The sequence below is a fragment of the Sinocyclocheilus anshuiensis genome, unplaced genomic scaffold (assembly GCF_001515605.1).
Source record: "Sinocyclocheilus anshuiensis isolate Anshui unplaced genomic scaffold, SAMN03320099.WGS_v1.1 scaffold1644, whole genome shotgun sequence".
NCBI classification, from domain to species: Eukaryota; Metazoa; Chordata; class Actinopteri; order Cypriniformes; family Cyprinidae; genus Sinocyclocheilus; species Sinocyclocheilus anshuiensis.
The window spans coordinates 243330-267785 of NW_015557451.1; the positions used below are offsets into that span (position 1 = coordinate 243330).

A 24456-nucleotide genomic window follows, 5' to 3' on the forward strand; every position below is an offset into this window, starting at 1 on the left:
GCAGTTTGGGACGTGTAAGATTTTTGTAATGTTTTTGGAAGTGTCTCTTATGCTCACCAAGGCTGCATAAATTTGATCAAAAATATAATAAAGACAATAATATTGTGAAATATTATTACAATTTAAAATAAATGTTTTCTGTTTTGATATATAGTTTAAAATGTGTTTTATTCCAGTTATGGCAACTTTTTCAGTGACCATTACTCATCACTGTAATGTTAACATTACATCATCACATGATCCTTCACAAATTATTCTATGTGGATTTGCTGCTCAAGAAACATTTTTTTATTTAAACATTATTATTATTATTATTATCATCATCAGTAATGTTGAAAACAGTTGTGCTGCTTTTGTGGAATAATTTTTTTTTTTTTTAGAATTCATTGAAGAACAGAAACCCAAAAAAAACAATTTAGTTGGAAATAAAAATCTTTTGTAACTGTCAGTTTTGATCAATTTAATGCATCCTTGATGAATAAAAATATTAATAATTTTTTTAAAAATCCATAAAATAAGTTAGTTTAGGAGAAAGTATTTTAACATAAAAAATTACACACTTACCATAATCAACTATAGTCTTTAATTTCTCTTGGCTTAGACCATAATTCTTTTTTTTTTCTAAAATATAGTCTTATGACTATGAGATTAACATGAAAACTACAGAATTCTTTACAAACGTTTTGAGTGACGCCAGTTGTTTTCACTCTGCATTGTGATTTTAGCTCGTATTTGTGTAATCTTGTATTTCAGCTGGAGGTCCTACAGAAGCAGAGACAAACCATCAGTCTTTGCTTGAGGGGAATATGTCGACAGAGGCCTGCCTTACTGTGCTGGATGTCCTCTCACTCTTCACTCAGTGCTTCAAGGTAATCACCAAGACTCTAGGATATTCTTATCCTAGTGTTCATGATGAAGCAAAGCTTTTACTGTTGGTTGGATATGTTGATTCTTTCATAAACTGATGTAATTAATGGATCCTGACAGAATCAACTGCTGGACAGTGATGGTCACAATGCTCTGATGACGAAGGTCTTTGACACGTACCTCACTTTATTAAAAGCCGGACAATCAGAAACAGCAATCAAACACATCTTTGCCTCTCTGCGAGCCTTTATCATCAAGGTGAGATCAATATATTTCTTTTACAAACTTTAAAGGAATAGGTCTCTCAAAAAATGATAATTTACTCAACCTTCCCCACCTAAATGCTAATGCAAAGGTGCAGCTTTATCTTTTTCAACATTTTTAGCATACAGGTTTGGAACAAAGGATAAAGATGAGTAATTCATGAGAATTGTTTTTATTTTGGGTAAACTATTGCTTTAAAGAATGACCACAATCTTCAAATGCAACGACAAGAGATGTTTTCAAGATGTTGTAGAATTTCCTACTTGAACGTTAATGTGTTTGTGTTTTGATCTATGTATTGTAGTTCCAGGTTCCCCTTTTTAAGGGCCGTGTAACTCTGTGTGGTTCGCTGTGTTATGAAGTCTTGAAGTGCTGCATGTCTAAACTAAGTGTCCTACGTGGGGAAGCGTCTGCCCTTCTTTACTTGCTCATGAGGAACAATTTTGAGTACACCAAGAGGAAAAGCTTCCTGCGCATGCACTTACAGGTATATAATAACAATTTCATACAAACATCTCCATTTGATTAGCCACCTGATTCATCTAAGAAAACTATTATTTCACCTTATTAAGCTTGTCATTGTTGTTTTGTTGTTGTTGTTTTTTTGACCGTGTATTTTCCAACTGTAACACATACAAGTTATGAGCCCCAACTGTCTTTTACTTTGAAAACAGTTCAGTGATTGCCAAATCTAGCCTTTTGGTTTTTTGTTCATTTTGTTCATCTTACTGTATGTCAGCACATGTCTCTGTCCATCATTTTAATGTTTCCTTGTCAACAGTCAGCTGTTGCAATACTTTGCGGTAAAAGATCATTTGGATGTGGGGGAGGTGTTATGTGGAACATGGAGGTGTACAGTAATCTAAAAATTAGGGCGGTTACGGCAAGGTTGCATGTTTGAAGGGGTGATTAATGAGCTCACATCACTGAGAGTCCATGAGTAAGATGTTTTAATGGGCATTAAAACCACTTTACTGTTTTTGCTGCAAAAACTTGACCAACATTGTGCAAATTATTATTTGCGTGTTCTTAACAAATTATCAAATAATAGATCAAATGTGATCAATTTAATAATTGTTTCACATGTTATTATTTCAATGTTCTTAAATGATCAAAGATGATAGGTTTAGTAGGCTAAGAGGCTAACAGTATACTAAACTAGTATGGTGAGCAGTTAAAGAATGAGAAATATTTAATTTCATAATCTATCTTTGTTTATTATTATAAGTAACATACATTTAAAATGCAATTATAGTCAGGTTAACATTAAGGCAACATATATCAAAAGTCGTTATGTCATTAGGCACTGAATGGAGCACGAATTAAAATGCCTTTCAGTTGATAGGATCGCTGCCCATTTGGGACCCATTGGTTCACGACAAAGGCAAAACTGCAGCTCTCAGTGGTCACCATGTTGTACGGTTCCTGAATTTTTCACTATAGACCTTAGTCTGGGTAGCGCCATATTTCATTTGTGATAGGAATGCAAAAAAGCCTGTTTGCTGTAAAGTTTATTCTGGTGTTATGTCTTGCCCATTAGACTAATTTCACTGTGCATTACTATAAACTATTTTAGTTTGTTTTTGCAAACTTGAGAAGGTTGTTTGGGTCAATTATTTTTAGTGGTAAATGACAGCAGGTGTCACATAGAACTTACCTTGTGTTGTTAGCAAAACAATACCACTCACAAATGCTGCATTTATTTGATACAGTAAAACAGAAATATTCTGAAATACTATTACAGTTTAAAATAACTGTTTTGTATTTTAATATATTTTAAAATGTAATTTATTCTTATAATGGAAAATCTGAATTTTCAGCATCATTACTCCAGTCTACAGTCTCACTTGATCTTTCAGAAATAATTCAAATATGCTGATTTTCTTTTTTTTTTCTTTTTTTTAGGATTCTTTGATGAATAGAAAGTGTTAATGAACAGCAATTATTTGAAGTAGAAAACTTTTGAAAGATTATAAATACCTTAAGCAGACAATACTAATATGATTATGAATATGAAACCTGCAGTAAAACTAATATGATTCATATAATTTGACAGTGTCTGGTAAGGCTAAGTTCACACTACACAACTTTAAACATCGGCAGATCGCTGTGCTGTTCAGACTACATGCAGTTTGGGACGTGTAAGATTTTTGTAATGTTTTTGGAAGTGTCTCTTATGCTCACCAAGGCTGCATAAATTTGATCAAAAATATAATAAAGACAATAATATTGTGAAATATTATTACAATTTAAAATAAATGTTTTCTGTTTTGATATATAGTTTAAAATGTGTTTTATTCCAGTTATGGCAACTTTTTCAGTGACCATTACTCATCACTGTAATGTTAACATTACATCATCACATGATCCTTCACAAATTATTCTATGTGGATTTGCTGCTCAAGAAACATTTTAATATATTTTAAAATGTAATTTATTCTTATAATGGAAAATCTGAATTTTCAGCATCATTACTCCAGTCTACAGTCTCACTTGATCTTTCAGAAATAATTCAAATATGCTGATTTTCTTTTTTTTTTCTTTTTTTTAGGATTCTTTGATGAATAGAAAGTGTTAATGAACAGCAATTATTTGAAGTAGAAAACTTTTGAAAGATTATAAATACCTTAAGCAGACAATACTAATATGATTATGAATATGAAACCTGCAGTAAAACTAATATGATTCATATAATTTGACAGTGTCTGGTAAGGCTAAGTTCACACTACACAACTTTAAACATCGGCAGATCGCTGTGCTGTTCAGACTACATGACTTGATTGTCTGTCTTTAAGGGTGCTTTCACACCTGGCCGTTTGTTTCGGAACCTGGCGCGTTTCCCCCCTTAGCTTGGTTCGTTTGGGCATATGTGAACACGGCAATCGCGCTCGGATCCACGCCAAAACAATCGGTCCGAGATCGCCTGAACTTTGACCAATAAGAGAACAGTTTACTCACGCGTAACTTGTATTAACAAATTTGGTCCGTTTAGAAACATTGCCGTGTGAAAGTGAGCCGCACCAAGAATAAAAAGCAACATTGTAATAATTTTAATCCCTGTTTCTGAACAAAGCAATCGATCTACAGGTGTGAAAGCACCCCAAGTCGTTGTGGTTTTCACACTACGTGACTCTATGTAAATGATCCGCAACCGGGGGTTACCGCTTTAAGCTGTTTGCTTGATGAAAACTTTTGCTCCATTTATTGTGTCCAAACATTTCTTTAAGCCATCTCGCTACTGTTGTTTTTCTTCCGGTGACCTTAACCCATGCCTTGCTCTCTAATTGGCTGTAGCTCGTCACGACACCTGACACCACGTGATGTCGAGTCGGCCGGCTTTACATATTTATCAATGCATGACTCTCAGACGATACTCTTGATCTGTTACACATACAGTGGAGTGATCGCATGTTTGAGTCATGTATGTCGGCAGTCAGCTAATAAGAATGTGAGGGCGGTAACTTGAAATTTCAAATGGTGTGCAGCTCTACGTTGCTTTTAAGGGTGTTTTCGCACTTTATGAAATCTCATAAACCTGATTTATAACAATATCTTTTTAACAATAATAAAAATCACCCAGTTCTCTTTCATTTACACTATTCCTGATTTTGAAATTGGAGTCAGATCTCTTCTTGGTCTACTTTAGTTTAGCGAATCGTGCTCAGACCACCTCCTGAGCTGGCGTTGGTTTAGTTAATTTTAAAGAATTCTGGATTCATTCAAGTGAATTCCAGACCCCTGAAGATAGCTACTAGGGTTAAGATTTTTTTTAAGTCTCTTTTGCTCACTAAGGGGCCGTTTACACGACAACGTTTTCAGCCAAAAACGGGAAACTTTTTATGCATTTTGCCTGTTTGTTTACACAACAACTGCGTTTTGGGGACTGAAAATGCATATTTTTGAAAACGGGTTTCAAAGTGCAAGTTTTTGAAAACGCCACCGTTGTCGTTTCCGTGTAAACACCCAATACGGGAATCTTTGAAAACGGTGACATCATGCGTGTGCGTAGTACGCGTTAGGTATGTAGACATGTGCAGTACGTGTCGATTTTAAAGGCAAGCGCAAACAAACATACACAACAATGGCGGAGTACATGGTACTGTTGTTGCTGTTTAAGAGTTTGCTAACGCTTCTTCAGCAAAGTGTGGATTTACTTACAACCAATATCACAACCAACAGCGGAGACGCATCATAAACACACGGCAACAGGTACTGTTTACTAACAAGGTGACAGCGCCAACTACTGGCCTGGCATACGTAATACAGCGTTTTTGTCCATTTTCACGGATATGTGTAAACGCGAATCATTTTTGAAAACGTTGTCGTGTATACGTGAAACTTTTTAAAAACACAAGGGAAAAACTTTTCCTTTTTCGACTACATCGTTGTCGTGTAAACGTAGCCTAAGACTGCTTTTATTTAATCAAAAATACGGTAAAAAGAGTAATATTGTGAAATATATTGTTACAATTTAAAATAACTGTTTTCTTTTGTAATTGTAATTTAATATTAAAAATAATAATTTTTTTTCTGTGATGGCAAACCTGAATTTTCAGCATCATTACTCCAAAAAAAAAAAACTTTACCCCAAATTTGAATGGTAGTTTACCGGCACCTAACAGTTTAAATTCAACATGACATTCGTGTTTGTGTGTTCGACTTGCGTGCGATCCGATGTGTCACAAGCTCAGATCCAAAACATTTCTGTTTATCTGATATTAGTTAGACAGTCTAGGTGTCTTTGAATGTGCTTTTATCAAGACAGTCTAGGTGTCTTTGATTGTTCTCTTATCAAAAGCACAAAAAGTTTGCTGAAGGTGCGAAAGCATGTGATACAGTCTACATGGTGTAATAAAACCTCATGGTGCCAGTGAGACAGGTCAAGCCACATTCACTTGTTGTTTGAACTTCAGCTGAACACCACTCGCTCACATGTCTTAAGGCATCTGCATCATTTCTACTCAGTGCAAAGCAATGACTTACAATGAATTGAAATTAATTCTTTTAATTTTACCCTTATAAATGAAAACAAACTCTCATTTGATAGTATTTTTTGCATTCACACTGAATTCACAGTGTTTTAGAGCTATCTGCAAAACTGTGCTTTTTTGCTTGTACTTTCACTCCCTGAAACCTATGAGGGCGTTCCTTTAGCTATTATAGAGGCAGTTTAGGCCTTGAGGACTTTTAGTAAATTAACTCACTCTTCACACTTTCACTTTTAATTTGTCTACTTACAATGTTCAACAATAAATATAAGGGTACATTTTTTTGTCTTGTAAATGAACAACAACAAAAAATCAATTTTTGGTTAAAAATGGTGTCATTTAAATGCCACAAGAGAAAACCATGAACATACAGTGTCTTTTCCAAACAATCTCATACAAAGTATTGTGTTTAATAGCATCCTGTGATGGAAATTACATTTTAGAATAAAATATATATATATATATATATATATATATATATTATAAAATAAATTGACTCCTTTGTCTTGCCAGGGCAAATTTCATAGCTGGCAGTGTATGTCTCTACACGCAATTAAATTATATTTTCATACTGGTTGCATTATTTTGTATAATACATTTGCATAAATTTCAGCTTAATGAACAATAAAAATATTATGTTCACATGTTAGATTTACCTTGATTTTTCTTTTTCTTCACTCTTCTTTTCTCAAGCACATTTCTTAGAAATCAAGCATGACTTTAACTGACAATGTTGTCCCCTTGGTTAATAAGTACACTAACCTGTGCCTGCTCTTGTGTGACCCAAGAAAGTTTGTGGAATGTTGCGTTGATATTTTGTCTTTGTTTCCACTCTGACCATTAGATCATCATCGCTGTGAGCCAGCTTATCGCTGATGTGGCGCTGACAGGCAGCTCACGTTTCCAGGAGTCACTGTCCATCATCAACAACTTTGCCAACAGTGATAAAGCCATGAAGGTGCAGTAGAAAATTCAAGCTGGAATCTGCAGTCATTTTTCAATCTACCTCAAAAATAATTTTCATTAAGGGGCCGTTCATGGCTGGTAAATATCCCCAGCACTCTTTGAAAGTCAAAACAAAGCATCTTTTTCATAATTTATTTATAGATGTAACACAAAACACATTTGCGCCATCCAGAACATCAGGGGCCTGATGTACTGTATAAACCTTGCCATGCATTTATCTAGATTTATGAAAAATAAACAGCCTGTTAGCATTCATTTGGAAATCCTTGGGTTTCATTTTACAGTAAATAGAGTTAAGGTTTGTCTATATAGCACAGGGGTCGGCAACCTATGGCAAGCAAGAGGGATAATCACTGGCACGCAAGCAATAGGGAAAGCTGCTTATTATTATTCCTTTGGTTTTCAGTCGTGATTTTGGAACAGTTAGTAACAGTTAGTTGATAACTGGGGCACAGGATGGCATAATCTGTATCTGAATGATAGAGAGAGAGTGCGTCTGCAGTGTGATACAAGAGACATGAAAGAAGCGCCGGCCTCAAATAACCGATGTGCAGTCATTATACTGCATTGCTATTGATGACAGTCATTATCGCGGAATAGACCATAGTCAGGTTAGATGTCATATCGAATTTAACACGGATGAAAACAAGGCTGTAAGGGATAGACTTATGTTCTTTACAATGGCATGCACTGTATAAAGGTTCTAGATTGTGTTTTCACAACTCAAAACTTTCAACTTTCAGCTGAACAATCAGCATGTTGTTAAACAACAGTACAATCCATTGAACGCACTGTATTTTTTATCCCTAGCAACCTCGTTTTCATTCCTGTCTAAAACTAAATATGCTGCTGCCCTGACTCAGGTCTATATTAAGCATTTCAGAGAGCCGTGTAATAAATGGCAGATGTCAAGTTCTGAGTGCAGACAAGATGATACTTTCAAAGTAATTGCAAAAAACCACAACCCCACAACACTGTCCCCACCACTTTTTAAAACAAAGCCAAGTCATTCTTGTGAGATGTAGAAAAAGCCGCAACACACGGTGTCAATAAAATTAGCATAGATCAGGAATTTAAAAATAGCACAGAGGACTGTGACTTGTGCGAACAGCTGCAACACTTAGTATTTTTCAGTTTAAGTTTTTTAGTATATTTCTTAGTAGAATTATTTTTGCTTCTGTTGGTAAATATTTGTTTACATTTTAAAAGATGAAATCTGGATGATCTATATGTCTCCCCAGACCACAACGTTTCCATCTGAAGTGAAGTGTCTGACGATGAGAATTCGTACGGTTTTGATGGCCACTGCTCAGATGCGTGAGCACGAAAAAGACCCAGAAATGCTGCTCGACCTTCAGTACAGTCTCGCCCAATCGTACGCCAGCACTCCGGAGCTCAGGCGGACATGGCTGGACAGCATGGCACGAGCACACAGCAAGAATGGAGACTTTTCGGAGGTATGTTATTTTGAGCACGTGATGCAGTGTTGTTTTTTTGGTGCAGGTGCATTGGAAAGGCTCCATGTCAACTTGTTTTGGAAACAACACATTCTAAATGGATGAAATTAGATGCTCAGTCATGATGCCTGTAGGCCAATTTTAAGCCCCACCTCACCCTGAAGCTGTAAGTAAACCCTGAATATCATTCTACACACAGATTACAGATCATATCAGCTGTTTTACGGTGGAAATTTCAGAGGAAACACAGTGTTTGTTTTCAGATGTTTATCATAATGCCATACATTGTTTCATTCGGTTTTCAATTTAATACCAATAAATTTGCATCAGCTCACCAAAACTACATATGTTTTCAGCAACCAATATTAGCTGAGAGTAGGGAAAAATAGATAGATGCCGTATAGATGCATAAGTAAAAAAAAATTTCCCCATTTATTTTTCTGGTTAATCTATAAATGGCACAATATTTTTCAAAAGATCTGGTTAGTAGGATTATTTGCATCTTTCATGTATTGTGCAGTTCTTTTGCAATTTTTGGGTGTATTTTTCATGTGAAGATGATTTCACCTTTAGGGTACATATCCCTATATAGAAACAGAAAACGTTAGTTTTATATAAGTGTGACGAGTGGGGCGGGCCGAGGCCTGTGGAGTAAAGGATGATGAGCGACACCTGCGCCACTCACCGGTCTCGAGTCCCACGGCTCTAGGCCCCACCCCACTCGTCACAATAAGATAATAGTGGCTTTTGTATGGAGACCTGTTTCCGTTTCAGAGAAACAGCTAACAATTGAAACTTCATTTTTAATAATAAAACTGTGTCACAATTACCTCCTTTTATTTTGTACTCTGAGGAGGGAACAGGCTTCTGTAATGAATTAAACACCACCACATGGCACAGAATATGCGCCGATTCCCGAGCACCCACAGGAAAAACTCAAGATATTCTCTATTCACTATCATATTGGTGAAACATATCTGGCAAACTATCCAGTGCATATTTGTGCTTGAGATTGTCTGGAGAGCGTCAAAAGCTTTCTATTTACAGCTTTTTTTTGCATTGTTGAGCAATGTAGCCAATCACAGACATATCTGTTGAGTTCTTGAACACAATGGCCAGTTAGAAGTGTTTAAGTTAGAATCCACTCGCCACTCAAAACACCAGTTTTTGTCTAGTGCTGAGTTTTGCAAGCTTGAATCCACTCATTATAACAAAACTTCATGAGATCGTGAGAATGAATAAAGATGGCGCCGACGCTGATGGCTGCCTCCGTGGCGTGCTCCGCAGTTGTTTTTATGTTTTTGTTAGTTTGTCCTGTCTTTAGTTATATCCCTGCAATCAGTTTCACCAGAGACGAATTGATAAGACGAGGGACAGCTTTTTAGTGATTATAAAGGGAGTGCTCTTTGTGTGCTTTCTAGGCTATATATAATCCATTCGGCCACATACATGCTGCAAAGTTTAGGGAATGACATCCGCATATTTATGCGGGATTCACACCCGAAAGAGCAATGGACAGGACAAAAGTATACGTAAAAATGTATGTGCATTGAGGCTAGAGCACACTCACTAATTTCTGAAGCACCCTCAGTATTTAATTCTGGAACCGGGCCTGGATAAATCTGTGTTTGAGCAGTTTTCATTATCAGTAGCTCATATTTAGGCTATCGCATGGAGTTTTATGTGGCAGTAGGCTATGCTTCAAAGTCGGAAAAAATTAGCAGGGTATTTGTTCATTTCATCCATGAAAATCTCTATACAGTTAGATTAAACATTAATGCACACGGGCTTCATCGAATACTCCTTGCATCTGTTGATTTCATCTTATATGTGGATTATTTGGTTTTATTTAGTGTCTCTGGTTTCAACAGCTCTGAAGTTGGGCACCCATCGGCACAAACATAAATCGGCATCTATGTGGCACAGTATTCAGTTGTCAAAAGCTCTTTTTTAAAAAGTTTGTCTATATAAATCCCTGTTCAAATACAAATATAAAATATATTAAATACCAAATATATTAAATACCAAATGCCAGTTCTTTTTAAACCATCAGCTTCAATGTTTGATGTAATCATCTTACAGTCTAAATGATCTAGTGATACATTTGATAAAATACATTTTATTTAACATTTTACTTTTATAGAAGGCATTGAAAAGGCTGCTGTAGGAAAACGTTTAGTTTACTTTAAAGTTTGAAGTTTTTCTAACACTCATTCAACCAACTTTAGGTCAACTTTAGGTATTTTCATTGTACATGTGCCCCCTGGGATCCATCTGTGGCCACTTCAATATATTATATCATGTGTATGCAGATGATACACAGTTGTATCTACCAGTAAAAGCTGGGAATGAGCAGTCCTTAAAGACATTGTTGGGTTGTTTAAATGAGGTCAAAATTTGGCTTTCAAATAATTTAAGCTTAATGAATGGAAGTCAGAGATAGTAATATTTGGCCCACCAAAAGTGAAAGATATGATAGCCTGCACTATCGCTCCCTTAGGTATAACTGTGCAAGACAGCGTGAGGACTCTGGGTATTATAATCGATTCATCCCTTAGTTTTGAAAAACAGATAAAATCTGTTGTGAAAAGCAGTTTTTATCAACTGAGACTGATCTCTAGGTTAAAGCCCTTTCTTACTTTTAAAGACTTGGAGATCGTTATTCATGCTTTCATTACTTCAAGACTAGACTATTGTAATCCTCCCTACATTGGCTGCCGGTTCAGTACAAAATTGATTATAACATTTTATTAATGGTTTTTAAAGCACTCCACAACTTGTCTCCAGTATATATTAGTAATCTTTTAGGATTTCTTACATCAGCCAGGACCTTAAGATCGGCGGATCAACTGTTGCTGGCAGTCCCTCAAACTAAAAAGAAGTCAAAGGGTGACAGAGCCTTCTCAGTAGTTGCTCCTAAATTGTGGAATAACCTCCCACTCTATATTAGGCAGGTCCCTTCTATCAAGGTTTTTAAGACTGCTGAAGACCTTTTTGTTCAGCTTGGTTCTTGAGAATTTCCCTAGGTGCGTGTGAAAATATTCACTATTGTTAAGGTTATACTGTATTTTATGTTTATGTATATTTTGGATTATATATTTTTGCATACTGTTGGGCACTTTGGGCAACTTAGTTGCAATTAAATGTGCTATATAAATAAATAAAGTTGAAGTTGAAGTTACAGATAGGCAGAATCTTACAAGGGCACAATATATTTTGTCAGACTTTAATTCTCTATTGGGCTTTATGCACATCAATTGTCTTTTGATGCATTTGATAAATGTTTTATTTTTATTTGAAACTGATGTATTTTCACCTTTCCCCATTTTTGTTTTGGACCGCCTGTTTGGGGATTTCTTTAAACAAAAACTTTAGCATCACATAAACCAGTTATATTTTATGACCATAATTAATGGCAAGCAACCCTCTGGAAACCACCTCCTGGCAGTAAAGTTCAGGGTATCCTTTAAACAATCTTTGTAAGAGCACCTGTCATAGCCTTGCCTGACTGAACACTGGTCAATCCTTGATCATTTATCAACAGTTCACAAGAGACTTTCATTGCTGTTAACTTTTTCTGTTTACGTTACTTGATTTATTCATTATTTAAAAATTGGGCTTAATCTGTTCCGTACTCTTCTGATATGTTTAGGTTAGCAGCACTGTTTAATTCTTCATGTAAATATATCCCCCACAGAATAAAAAACAGGAACTGAATTGGATTAAAGGTCACTTCCTTGCCAGCATTCTCTAATATTTCTATTTTAGTTGCATACTGGGAATATATCCAACAATGGAAAAGATTATATAACAGTAGTTCCTTGTGCAGTGGATCCCCTAAAACATATAGGGATAGTTATAGGAATAGTTCACTCAAAAATGTAAATTTGCTGAATATTTATTTACCCTCAGGCCATCCAAGATGTAGATAAGTTTGTTTCTTCATGGGAACAGATTTGGAGAAATTTAGCATTACATCACTTGTTCACCAAGGGATCCTCTGCAGTGAATGGGTGCCGTCAGAATGAGCATTCAAACAGCTGATAAATCATCACAATAATCCACACGATTAATTTCTTGTGAATGAAAAGCTGAGTGTTTGTAAGAAACAAACTTCACAAGATGTTAACTGATGGACTGGAGTCGTGTGGATGATTTGTGGATTATTGTGATGTTTTTATCAGCTGTTTGGACTCTCATTCTGACGGCACCCATTCACTGCAGGGGATCCACTGATGAGCAAGTCATGTAATGCTACATTTCTCCAAATCTGTTCTGATGAAGAAACAAACTCATCTACATCTTGGATGGCCTAAGGGTGAGTACATTTTCAGCTAATTTTCAGTTTTGAGTGGACTATTCCTTTAAATCATTTTGACATGGATGAGCTTAAAGGGGTCATATGATGTTGCTAAAAAGAACATTATTTTGTGTATTTGGTGTAATGAAATGTGTTTATGCGGTTTAAGGTTAAAAAAACACATTATTTTCCACATACTGTACATTATTGTTTCTCCTCTATGCCCCGCCTTTCTGAAACGCGTCGATTTTTACAAAGCTAATCGGTCTGAAAAAGCGAGGTGTGCTGTGATTGGCCAGATATCCAGTGCGTTGTGATTGGCCAAATACCTCAAGCGTGGGATGGAAATGTTATGGCGCTACCATACTGTGATGCCCTGTCAGGCCGGAGCGACGAAACAAAAACATAGGCCAAACAAAGTAGTTTCGCTTTCACAACGATACACAGAGTCACACACGGTGGCCTAGAGTAAGCAGAGGCCAGCGGCTAAAGTGACAAAGTACTTTACCTAAACCACATGTGGCGACCCCGGGCTGGACTCCGCTTCGTCCACGGTGAAAGCCAATCCACAGCGCGAAATTGATGTATCTCTTCAGCGACCAGCACGGATCAGCTCCAGGCATGACAAAGCGGATATCGTCCTCTTTTGGAAGGCCAAACAAAGTAAAGGAAAAATTGAAATAGCATCATATGACCCCTTTAAGTTCAGTTCATTGTGTGTGAGATTTGTTTTCTTAGTGATGTGAACCTTATTTTCTCTGCTGTTGTATTTTCACAGGCTGCTATGTGTAATGTTCATGTTGCTGCATTGGTGGCAGAGTATTTGCACAGGAAAAGTAAGTTTGCAAAGGTTTCTTTACTTTCAACAAAGGGTTCATGCTCATTTATTAGGAGTAAAGACATTCTTCCTTAGATTATGTGTCCTATAAATCAGCCGTAACTGTATTTTACACTGATCGCTAAATTAGAATCAGTCTGACCTCATATTACAATGATACATTAATTCTTCGTTTTTCATTTATAAATGAACAACACAAAAACAATAAATACCTGTGGCTCATGTAATTTCCCTCATTTTCCCCCATGCAAATAATGGTACTGCTCAGGACAAACACTTTACTATCCTAGCCCTAATTTGTGGTGCATAATGCAAATGGCAATGCAAAGTCTCAAACAATGTGTCTCGAGTATTGTAGAATGCATTTTAAACCTGTTTTTTCTCTTCCGTTTTTATTTTAAATAAAGCATTCATTAACAGAAATCTTTTAATATATTTGATCGTTTTTAAAAACGGTTTTGCCAATTAAATAGCAAATGAATTTTGTTAACTGCTAGCAGTTTAGAGGTTTGTGCCACCCTAAACTTCTACAATGTAAAACTAAAAGGATGTCGCAGGACCCACAAATTTACATAACTAGAAACCAAAGATGAAAATGGTATTGTTTAAAGGACTGCTGTATGTTTCTCAGAAGTCATGTGTTGGTAACAGTGATGCAGTTATTTTGTAATCCTAATCATCAGCTTTTCATGAGTAATCTTTAATAATGAAATAGCTTATGTACCGTGGCCCCAAACTGTATATGGATACACAAGAAAAAAGCGTGGTAAAATAAAAATGTGTTACATTTCATTACATTACATTTGAAAAAAAAAAATCTGACCAAAAGTCAACCCTTCTTTGATGTCTTTATTTTAAAGAAACATGGCACAAGCACATTTTTCAAGCAAAACAATTCATTTTATTAGGTTTAAATTGATTCATATGTTTTGTAAACAGTATAAAGGGTTTTCGCTAATCTTGTGTTAATATAGAGGCATATTATCTTATTGTTTCAGAGCAGTTCCCAAGTGGACTGGCAGCTTTTAAGAAAACCACCCACAACATTGATGAAGAAGGAGCAATGAAAGAAGACGTAGGGATGCAAGATGTGTACTACACTGAGGTAAACAACACCCGACAGATCGAACCCCATAAAAGACCCTATCAGGAGTATGTTTGACGAACGAGTCAAAAGATGCATTTGTGAAACTTCAGTTGTACATGTGTGACAGGATGTCCTGGTTGAGCAGTTGGAGGTATGTGTTGAGGGTCTGTGGAAAGCCGAGAGGTTTGAGCTCATAACACACATTGCGAGACTCATCATTCCCATTTACGAGAAACGGCACAAGTTTGAGGTAAGAAACAATGCTATGCAGATTGAAGAAATGTGCTAATTTTCCTTTGGCAAGTGCTAGTTGCCCAATTCTTTCACAATGCTGTGAAGTCTTTGTGGCAGCAGTGGTTCTTTGAAGCTCCTTCCTCAATAACTAAACTCTTAGAAAGCACAAGCACACTCTGACCAGGCGTGAAAGGAATGAAGTAGCTCAATCAGATGTTCGTATGGGTGGTGAGGGCGTTATCAGTCATTATGAAAAGAGCCTTGATCTATTTCACTTTCAGTTACTCTACTCGGTTCATGTAGTAGTTCCGTTCACGTCCCCTATGTGTTAAATAAAAAACCCAAACCATATCCAGGGACCAGAATATCATAGATTCTTAATATTATTATTTTAGAATGATTTATATACAGTTATAATATTTATTAACTGTTTAGAGGTATTTTAAAATAAACAAATAATAAATATGTTTTCATTTGTGTAATTTTATGTACTTTTGTCTATTATTATTATTATTTATTTGTTTTAAGCTATAATTTAGCTAGTAGCCACCCAGAGCACCATAGCAATGCCCAGGCAAGCACTTGCTAGCATTTGCACTGACATAAACCACACATTTTGTAAATGTAAAAATCCCTCTCTGAAGTAAATAAGAAACATCATCCTCTGCCTTCTGTAGCCACTGTTTGGAAAGCCATTCATAAACAAACTCTTCTACATGGAAAATTTCCCACAGTGCCAGCACTATCATGAGAAGTTTGACCCTTCCAAAAGTCTGTCTTTTGTTTAAAACCGTTTCCACCAACAGACACACATGCAAATCTTAATCTTTGAAGCTCTTGAGTTATTTGACTCGATTAAATAGCAACAAAGGTGTGTGACATTTATTGCATTGCTTTTTATGATATTTCTTTAAATAAAAATTTGTTAAATGATTTATCATGTTCTGTTATTGGTGTTAATAAAACATCAGTTAAAAAACTGGTCTATTTAATAAAGTAGTATATATTATGCTAACAAAGGTGAACAAATAAGAAAACCTGTGATTATTGTGTGCCTTTGCCTTGTGCAAATAAATTAACAACTTGCTAGTCATTATTTAAACTGTTTTTTGTGTTTAATTAGATTTAATTTCTTCCATTTGACTTTCCATATCAATTTTTTAAATGACACCCATAAATTATGTATGAATATAGTGTTATTATAATATTGACAATTTGTTAACATTTTTTCCAAGTAATTTCCATACCTTTGTTTTTAGATGTTTGAGTAAATGGCACCACAGTGTCAGACAGGAAGATTTATTTAAGAATATGTGTCATGAAAGAACAAACATGTTTTTTTTTAGCCTAAGCCAATTTACTCTGCTCTAATAAAGAGTCAGTTCTGAGGAAAACTGTTTGCAAGGGACTTTAGAATATGTACCTCTGTTAACAAAGACATCAGCATCCTTATTAAAGTTTGCACACTTTTAAGTTGACATACAGTTGCAGACATGGTCTGCAGTTCACTCATCGCATCCGACCTGTCATTTCCTGCTCTTGTTCCTAGTCTTTCCTCAGTCATCTCTTTTTATGTCGATAAATGTGCTAAGACAAGTAATCTGTTAAATTTGAATTTTTCACAATTGTGACCCGGGACCACAAAACCAGTCATAAGGGTCAATTTTTCGAAATTGAGATTTATACATCTTCTGAAAGCTGAATAAATAAGCTTTCCATTGATGTATGGTTTGTTAGGATAGGACAATATTTGGTCGAGATACAACTATTTGAAAATCTGGAATTTGAGGGTGCAAAAAAATCTAAAGATTGAGAAAATCGCCTTTAAAGTTGTCCAAATGAAGTTCTTGGCAATGCATATTACTAACCAAAAATTATGTTTTAATATATTTACAGTAGGAAATTTACAAAATATCTTCATGGAACATGATCTTTAATTAATATCCTAATGATTTTTGGCATAAAAGAAAATCGATAATTTTGACCCATACAATGTTTTTTTGGCTATTGCTAAAAATATACCCCAGCGACTTAAGACTGGTTTTGTGGTCCAGGGTCACAATTCATATTTAGCAAGCCAAAGTTGACAGTTTCAAGCAAAAAGGCAAAAACAAATCGACAGCACATTTTACAGCACAGATCTAAACAGCAGTGCATAAAAATGACATACTAGCAGTTCTAACATCTCACACACTCCCTCACATAGCTGTTATTTCTCTCTTTCTCCTGTAGAAACTGAGGCGATTGTATGACACACTGCAGCGAGCTTATGCGAAGATATTAGAGGTGATGCAGTCTGGCCGACGTCTGCTGGGGACTTACTTTAGAGTCGCCTTTTATGGGCAGGTGGGTTCAAATGATAGCATACCACAAGATTCTACATGTGTAGCTTTGACGCTTTTTGTTACCACTTCCCAAAATTACTTCTCTGTGTAAAAAAATTGATATCATGTATCTCTTGTGTGACTGATATTGTACATATCAGACATCAGTGTCTAGACATTGTCGGGCTTTGAGATTCATCTATTTTGGTTCATAAATTGATGGCTAAAATATGTTTCGAGAAGATAGCAAGTATCACATCAAGCACATTTTTACAGTGCCTTTCAAACGTTTTGGGTAGGTGAAATTTTGTAATGTTTTTGAAAGAAGTATGCATTTATTTGATCAAAAATACAGTAAAAACAGTCAAATTTTGAAATATTGTTGCAGTTTAAAAGAACTGTTTTCTATTGTAATATATTTTAAAATGTAATTTATTCCTTTGATTCAAAGCTGAATTTTCAGCATCAAGAATACAGTAAAAACAGTCATATTGTGAAATATTATTGCAATTTAAAAGAACTGTTTTCTATTGTAATATATTTTAAAATGTAATTTATTCCTTTGATTCAAAGCTGAATTTTCAGCATCAAGAATACAATAAAAACAGTCATATTGTGAAATATTATTGCAGTTTAAAAGAACTGTTTTCTATTGTAATATATTTTAAAATGTAATTTATTCCTTTGATTCAAAGCTGAATTTTCAGCATCAAGAATACAGTAAAAACAGTCATATTGTGAAATATTATTGCAATTTAAAAGAACTGTTTTCTATTGTAATATATTTTAATATTTAATTTATTCCTTTGATTCAAAACTGAATTTTCAGCATCATTACTCCAGTCTCCAGTGTCACACGATCCTTCAGAACTTATTCTAATATGCTGATTTGCTGCTCAAGAAACGTTTCTTATTATCAGTGTTGAAAACTGTTGTACTGCTTAATATTTTTGTGGAAACCAAGATACATTTTTCAGGATTCTTTGATGAATAGAATGACTTGTTCACTTTGTATGTATCTTTATTTATTTTCGGACCTCAGGGCTTCTTTGAAGAAGAGGATGGAAAAGAATACATCTACAAAGAGCCAAAGCTAACAGGTCTGCCTGAAATTTCCCTTCGCCTGATAAGTCTCTACGGAGAAAAGTTTGGAGCAGAGAATGTCAAAATCATCCAAGACTCCAACAAAGTAAGAAGTCATAACGTTTCTGTTTAACTCTCCAGCTTCCTGTATTGTGCTGAAATGACCATGAACAGCAGCTCATCTGAGTCATCGTGCAGGAAAGATTTGTTTATGTTAAGAACAAACAAACATCTAGCTTGCAGTCTTTGCATATTTTTGAGTATTTAAATTCAGAACTACTAAGCATTATCTTTATTGAATACCCCACCCTATTTTCCCAGTGTCATAGTAAACTCTGCCATCTCACTTTCTTTAAATAAAATAAACAACACATAAACTTGCTTATCTTACCCACAGGTTAACCAGAAAGATCTAGACCCAAAGTTTGCCTACATTCAGGTCACATTTGTCAAGCCCTACTTTGATGAGAAAGAACTGGCAGAGAGGAAGACAGACTTTGAGAAATGCCACAACATCCAGCGTTTTGTCTTCGAGACTCCATTCACACTAACGGGGAAGAAACAAGGTGTGGTTGAGGAACAGTGCAAGCGGCGAACGATACTTACCAGTAAGTAAGCAGACAGCAGGAGATCTGGCATTACTCCCAGTATATCGTAATCTTTTAAATCTGAACTTTTTTTTTGCAACTCGTACATCAACTCTGCATTGTGTACATGTCCACGTCACCTTTTAGTGCTTAAAAGAATAGTTCTTAAAGAAAAAATATAACTGCAGACTCACTTAAGCATCGTTTCTTAGTTACCTATATTGTTCTCCACTTGGTATGGATCATACCTTGACAAAGGCTACTTGTTTTGCTGAAACCTTGGTAACTAATAAATGATGCTTAAGTGAGTGTGCAGTTATATTTTTTCTTTATTTAGTTTGCCCCTTTAACTTGCACCTCTAAAAGGTGTGTGTTTGTTTTATTACTTTATTGTTTAAAGGAATAGTTCACCCAAAAATGAAACTTTGCTGAAAATGTACTTATCTTCAGGCCGTCCAATATGTAGATGGGTTTGTTTCTTCATGGGAACAGATTTGGAGAAATTTATCATTACGTCACTTGTTCACCAATGGATCCTCTGCAGTGAATGGGTGCCGTCAGAATAAGAGTCCAAACAGCTGAGAAAAACATTATAGTAATCCACACCACTCCAGTCCATCAATTAATGTGTTGTGATCAAATGGCTGCATGTTTGTAAAAAACTAATTCAGCATTAAGATGTTTTTAACTTCAAACAATTGCTTCTGGCCCCAAAAAAATGAGTCCATAATCCATAATACCGCTTCCTCCAATGAAAAAGTCCATCCTCTGTTTTCCTCTCAAATCAAAATCCACCTGTTTAGAACTGTGCTGGACTGTTTCCACTTATAAACGGTGTTTGATCCATGCACATTTCTGTCCTGATTCAGATGAGACGACTTTTTCACTGGAGAAAGCAATGTTATGAATACAGGGCTCGTATTTTAGCCGGAAGCAATGGTTTAAAAAAAAAAAAAAAAGCTCTCTATGAATTTGTTTCTTACAAACATGCAGCTTTTTGCTTCATTAATTGATGGACTGGAGTTGTGTTGATTACTTGTGGCTTACTGTGATGGTTTTATCAGCTGTTTAAACTCTTGTTCTGATGCTCGAACTGAACAACTTGTCGTTAATGACATATTTAAACACGTATCAGCCTTCCGAGCATAAAAAAACACAATAAATCTGTGAGTGGTTAAAATTGCAAAACTCTGAAGCATTGCTATGGTTACCACTGTCAATAATCGCAATTTCAGAAGTGACTCATGCTTCATACACACATGGAATGATCATTTATGGTATTCACTCTCATATTTAAATGTGGTTGTCACTTCTTAAACTTGCAGTGTGTATGTGGCCCTTATAGCGTGAACAGGCGAATGCTTGTAAACATTTACATGCTAGTTGCAGCATCCATCTTCATAACCCAAAGAAAATGGCACGTGTTTAATACTGTATAACGTTGGTTTAATAATTGATGAAAATAAGAAAAAACGTTGTCCACGTACAATGGCAATGACATGTTCCCCATGGGCACTTGTGTGACAACTTTTGTGAGCGACCTCAAAATATCACTTGGATAATGACTCTTTTCAGATGGCTTCTTCAAACAGTCAATATTGACAACAGCAGGTGTGTGTCAGTCATAGATGAAAATTTTGATATGCCCCTATCAGATCACGATCGCTGTCTTTTGTTTTGGTGATGCTTGTCAAAAGAATATTGGTTTGTTGACCATGTGTGTGTTTTCATGTTGTTTGTGTCTACAGCGGCCAACTCATTTCCCTATGTAAAGAAGCGCATCGAGGTAGTGGGAGAAAAGCACTTGGAGCTGAAACCGATTGATGTCGCAATAGATGAGATGAAAGAGAGGAGTGCTGAACTCACTAAGCTCTGCTCTAATCAGGAGGTTAACATGATCACACTTCAGCTCAAACTCCAAGGTTGTGTTAGTGTGCAGGTACTAGTATGCATTACACACTCTGGAACTTTTAGCTCACTACCGTTCAAAATGTTGGGGTTTTTAAAGAAATTATTACTTTTATACAGCAAGAAAGCATTAAATTGATCAAAAGTGACAGTAAAGAGATTTATACTACAAAAGATTTCTTGATCTTTTTGCAAATCAAAGAATCCTGAAAAGATGTATCATTGTTTCCACAAAATATTAAACAAATGTTTACAACATTGATAATAATATGAAAGGTTTGTTGAGCAGCAAATCAGCATATTAGAATGATTTCTGAAGGATCATGTGACACTGAAGTCTGGAATAATGATGCAAAAAATTCAGCTTTGCATCACAGGAATAAATTACATTATAAAGTATATTAACATAAATGCAATAAATGCATAATATCATGATCTACAGAATAATGTTTAGTGACTCAGAAAATAGACCAAAGCATAATTTTAATAGAACAAAAAAAATAGAACAAAGCATAATTTTAGGAACATCAGGTTTTTTGTAATAATAATAATGATTTATTATCTACAATGTGTTAATCATGGTAGTATTAGTTATACTGGCTTCAGTTTAAACGGGTTTAAATAAAAAAAAATAGAATTTTGTTTGTACTGTGATTAGAGCATGTGAGCGGAGCGGAGCGGGGAGCGTAGTGGTAATATTTCCTTAAGAGCGCAGAGTGCCTTTCTGAAGATTCCGCTCCGCTCGCTCAATACGCTCAGCGCCGCTCGCTCAACCCAGAATGCCGTTTGGTGATTTGCTTGTTCGAGATCGAGAATCTGTAGAGATCGAGAATAGTAGAGCAGTTATGGAGTTCAGATATTGTTTCAACGAAGTTGCAAGCCTTATACATAAATGTAAAGTAAAAATCAAAGTTAAGAATGAGCAGGGAGAAGAAACTGAGAGGGAGTGCGGGGAGACTGTTAAAGTTAGTACAGATTCATATTGATTACAGAGAGCACGAAGATGTGCTACGCAAACATGGTGCAGCAAAAGGTGAGCTAGTTACATACCATAATAAATGAATAAACAGGTAGGCTAAGGTTATATTCGGTTGTACGGAGCCCCGATCATGACATGCAGACAAAATCACGGCCACGAATTTAGAATAGGCTAGTTCTCTTTTATGCTAGGACTACATTATGGCCACGAATTAAGAATTAATTTTTTCGTTTAGTCTAAATTATGGCCACGAATTAAGTATTCGTTCTCTTGTTTAGACTTAGCTGGCACGAATTAATTCGTTCGTTAATTCGTTCATTCCCTAGTTTTAGTAGGCCTAAATCGTGGAACGAATTATTATATTTCGTAATTACTTATTAAAATCATTATTGCTTAAAATTAATAAATAATAATAAATTAATAAAAAAAAAAATAATAAAACCTGCTGACGTCGTAGAAACGAATTGTTAATTCAAATTATATTCGGAGCTCTGTAGTTATTAAATAATCTCAGTTAAACTGTAGACCTAAGCTAACACACAGCTGTATATAGGCCTAAATACAGAACTACAGAGTACAGAAGATATTAGCCTACACCACTTAGGCCTATTCAAATATTATTTTTAAAAAAACTGACCCGAACCAATAGGTAGTCCTACAGAATGTAGGCTAGATATAGGCAGCAGTAATTTATAATCTAATAGAATGCACGCAAATTTGTTCTTTACAGAACGGAGCAGGATCTGAGCGGGAATTGGTTTACGGCGAGCGTGAGCGGAATATTAACGGAGCGCTTGCTTGGGCGGTTAGAGCGACTGAGTGGAGCGCACGTCCATAGAGAGGAAAATGTAGCAGAGCGTCACACCGCTCCGCTTCGCTCACATGCTCTGACTGTGATACTGTTACTTTTGAGGTTTTCATTTAATTTAAATTGTTTACAATTTAAATCAGCCCCCCTCCCCCGCCCACATTATAGTAAACTGCTCATTATAATGCAAGAAAACCATTTTCAGAATATTTTGAAATGCTGTTTTTCTCTCCAATCTTGACTTCAGTTATAGACTTGCACATGTTGATTAAACTGACACAAGCAAAATTTCCCTTAATGCAAAACAAAATTCCTGTTAGCCTGTAACAGGAAAAAAAATTGTAATGACTATTTTTGGCAGTTTTGTTATAATGTGACCACATTTTGAGTGTACTGAGCGGTCTTTTCATTGATGGTGATTTGCAGGCAATCATTTCATGCATCTTATACCGTTTTTGGGCTTATAGGTGAATGCAGGTCCGATGGCCTATGCCCGAGCTTTCCTAGATGAATCTAAATCTGGTCAGTCCAGTAAGAAAGTAAAGGAGCTCAAGGAAATATTCAGGTATGTGGTGTTCAGATGCAGGTATTACTTTTGCAGTTTGTTGAACTTAGAAAGGGAACAGATAACTATGTGGCTACATAACAAGGAAAGGCATGGTTTGGTAAAACAACAGTTACACACGTAGATACATGGTTTCTGTAGTTGGATGTATGTGAAAGATCTATACGAATATTTGTAATTGAGATTTTGCCTAGTTATAAAAACACAATTGGCTCATCTGGTAAAGTCTTTAAGCTTCTTGCGAACTTTAATTTCAAGAGAATAGTAACTCTATTAAAAATAGCTGAAGCTGAAGTTAGCCATGTTCAGGAAGCAACCAACTGCAGGCCCTGTTTATTCAATAGCATGTATCAACTTGCCATGTTGCAGGAATGTATTAGTTATCATACCAGGACATCTTGGTATGGAATTTGTGTTTATAGCACTCTCGTCAACATTTTTATGACAGTTTTACTTTTCTCCAAACACAGTTTGTTTGTTTTATTTTTTTCTCTCTTTTTTTCAATACAAGTCCATTTTCCACCCTATAAAATTGTCAACTTAAATCAGACAAATCTTTTGCATTTAACTACTAGCTAAAAATAACATGTTAGCATGCTAAAACTAATTATATGAACACACGCTACTTTTTTATTGTTTATATTATTATATTGTTTCTGTTATGCTTAAACGTTTGGTTATATTTGTTGCAGGCAATTTGTCAATGCATGCAGCATGGCTCTGGAGATTAATGAGAGACTCATTAAGGAGGATCAGTACGAATATCATGAGGGACTAAAGACTAACTTCAAAAGCATGGTGAAAGAACTTTCTGATATCATCCACGAGCAGGTATTTGTTTGGTCATTTCCATTTTTATAGTTCTTGCAACATTTATAGTTCTTGTTCTTCTTTCTACTTCTATACAACAAATTAATTCAGCCACGGGGTTATTATAGTTAACTAAAACTAAAACCATAAGAAAATATTTGTTACTTGAAATAAAATAAACTTGAACTGAAATCTATCTATCTATCTGTCTTAGTTATTTTTTTTCAGCAACATTTCTCATTTTCATTAGTATTAGTTTTTCATTAGTCTTGTTGTACTAAATTAACTAAAATAAAAATGAATGAAGATTATGTAGTTTTATAAAAAATAAAATAATAAAAATGACAAAAATACTAAAACTTTCAAATTAAAATGAAACCATAAAAAAAAA

The 24456-nt window shown here is 35.4% G+C and overlaps 1 protein-coding gene across 1 annotated transcript in view; it reads left to right on the plus strand.

The window, feature by feature from the left end:
• Positions 1-24456, plus strand: part of LOC107679272 (dedicator of cytokinesis protein 11-like) — a 92985-nt gene that overhangs the window by 53320 nt on the left and 15209 nt on the right. The window contains exons 39-52 of the mRNA XM_016474790.1: positions 754-869; positions 988-1125; positions 1436-1618; positions 6964-7077; positions 8327-8542; positions 13621-13678; positions 14679-14785; positions 14895-15017; positions 17234-17347; positions 18368-18514; positions 18806-19016; positions 20744-20934; positions 23158-23255; positions 23948-24086. Of these exons, the coding sequence (XP_016330276.1) occupies positions 754-869; positions 988-1125; positions 1436-1618; positions 6964-7077; positions 8327-8542; positions 13621-13678; positions 14679-14785; positions 14895-15017; positions 17234-17347; positions 18368-18514; positions 18806-19016; positions 20744-20934; positions 23158-23255; positions 23948-24086 (1955 nt within the window). The remainder of the gene's footprint in view (positions 1-753; positions 870-987; positions 1126-1435; positions 1619-6963; positions 7078-8326; positions 8543-13620; positions 13679-14678; positions 14786-14894; positions 15018-17233; positions 17348-18367; positions 18515-18805; positions 19017-20743; positions 20935-23157; positions 23256-23947; positions 24087-24456) is intronic.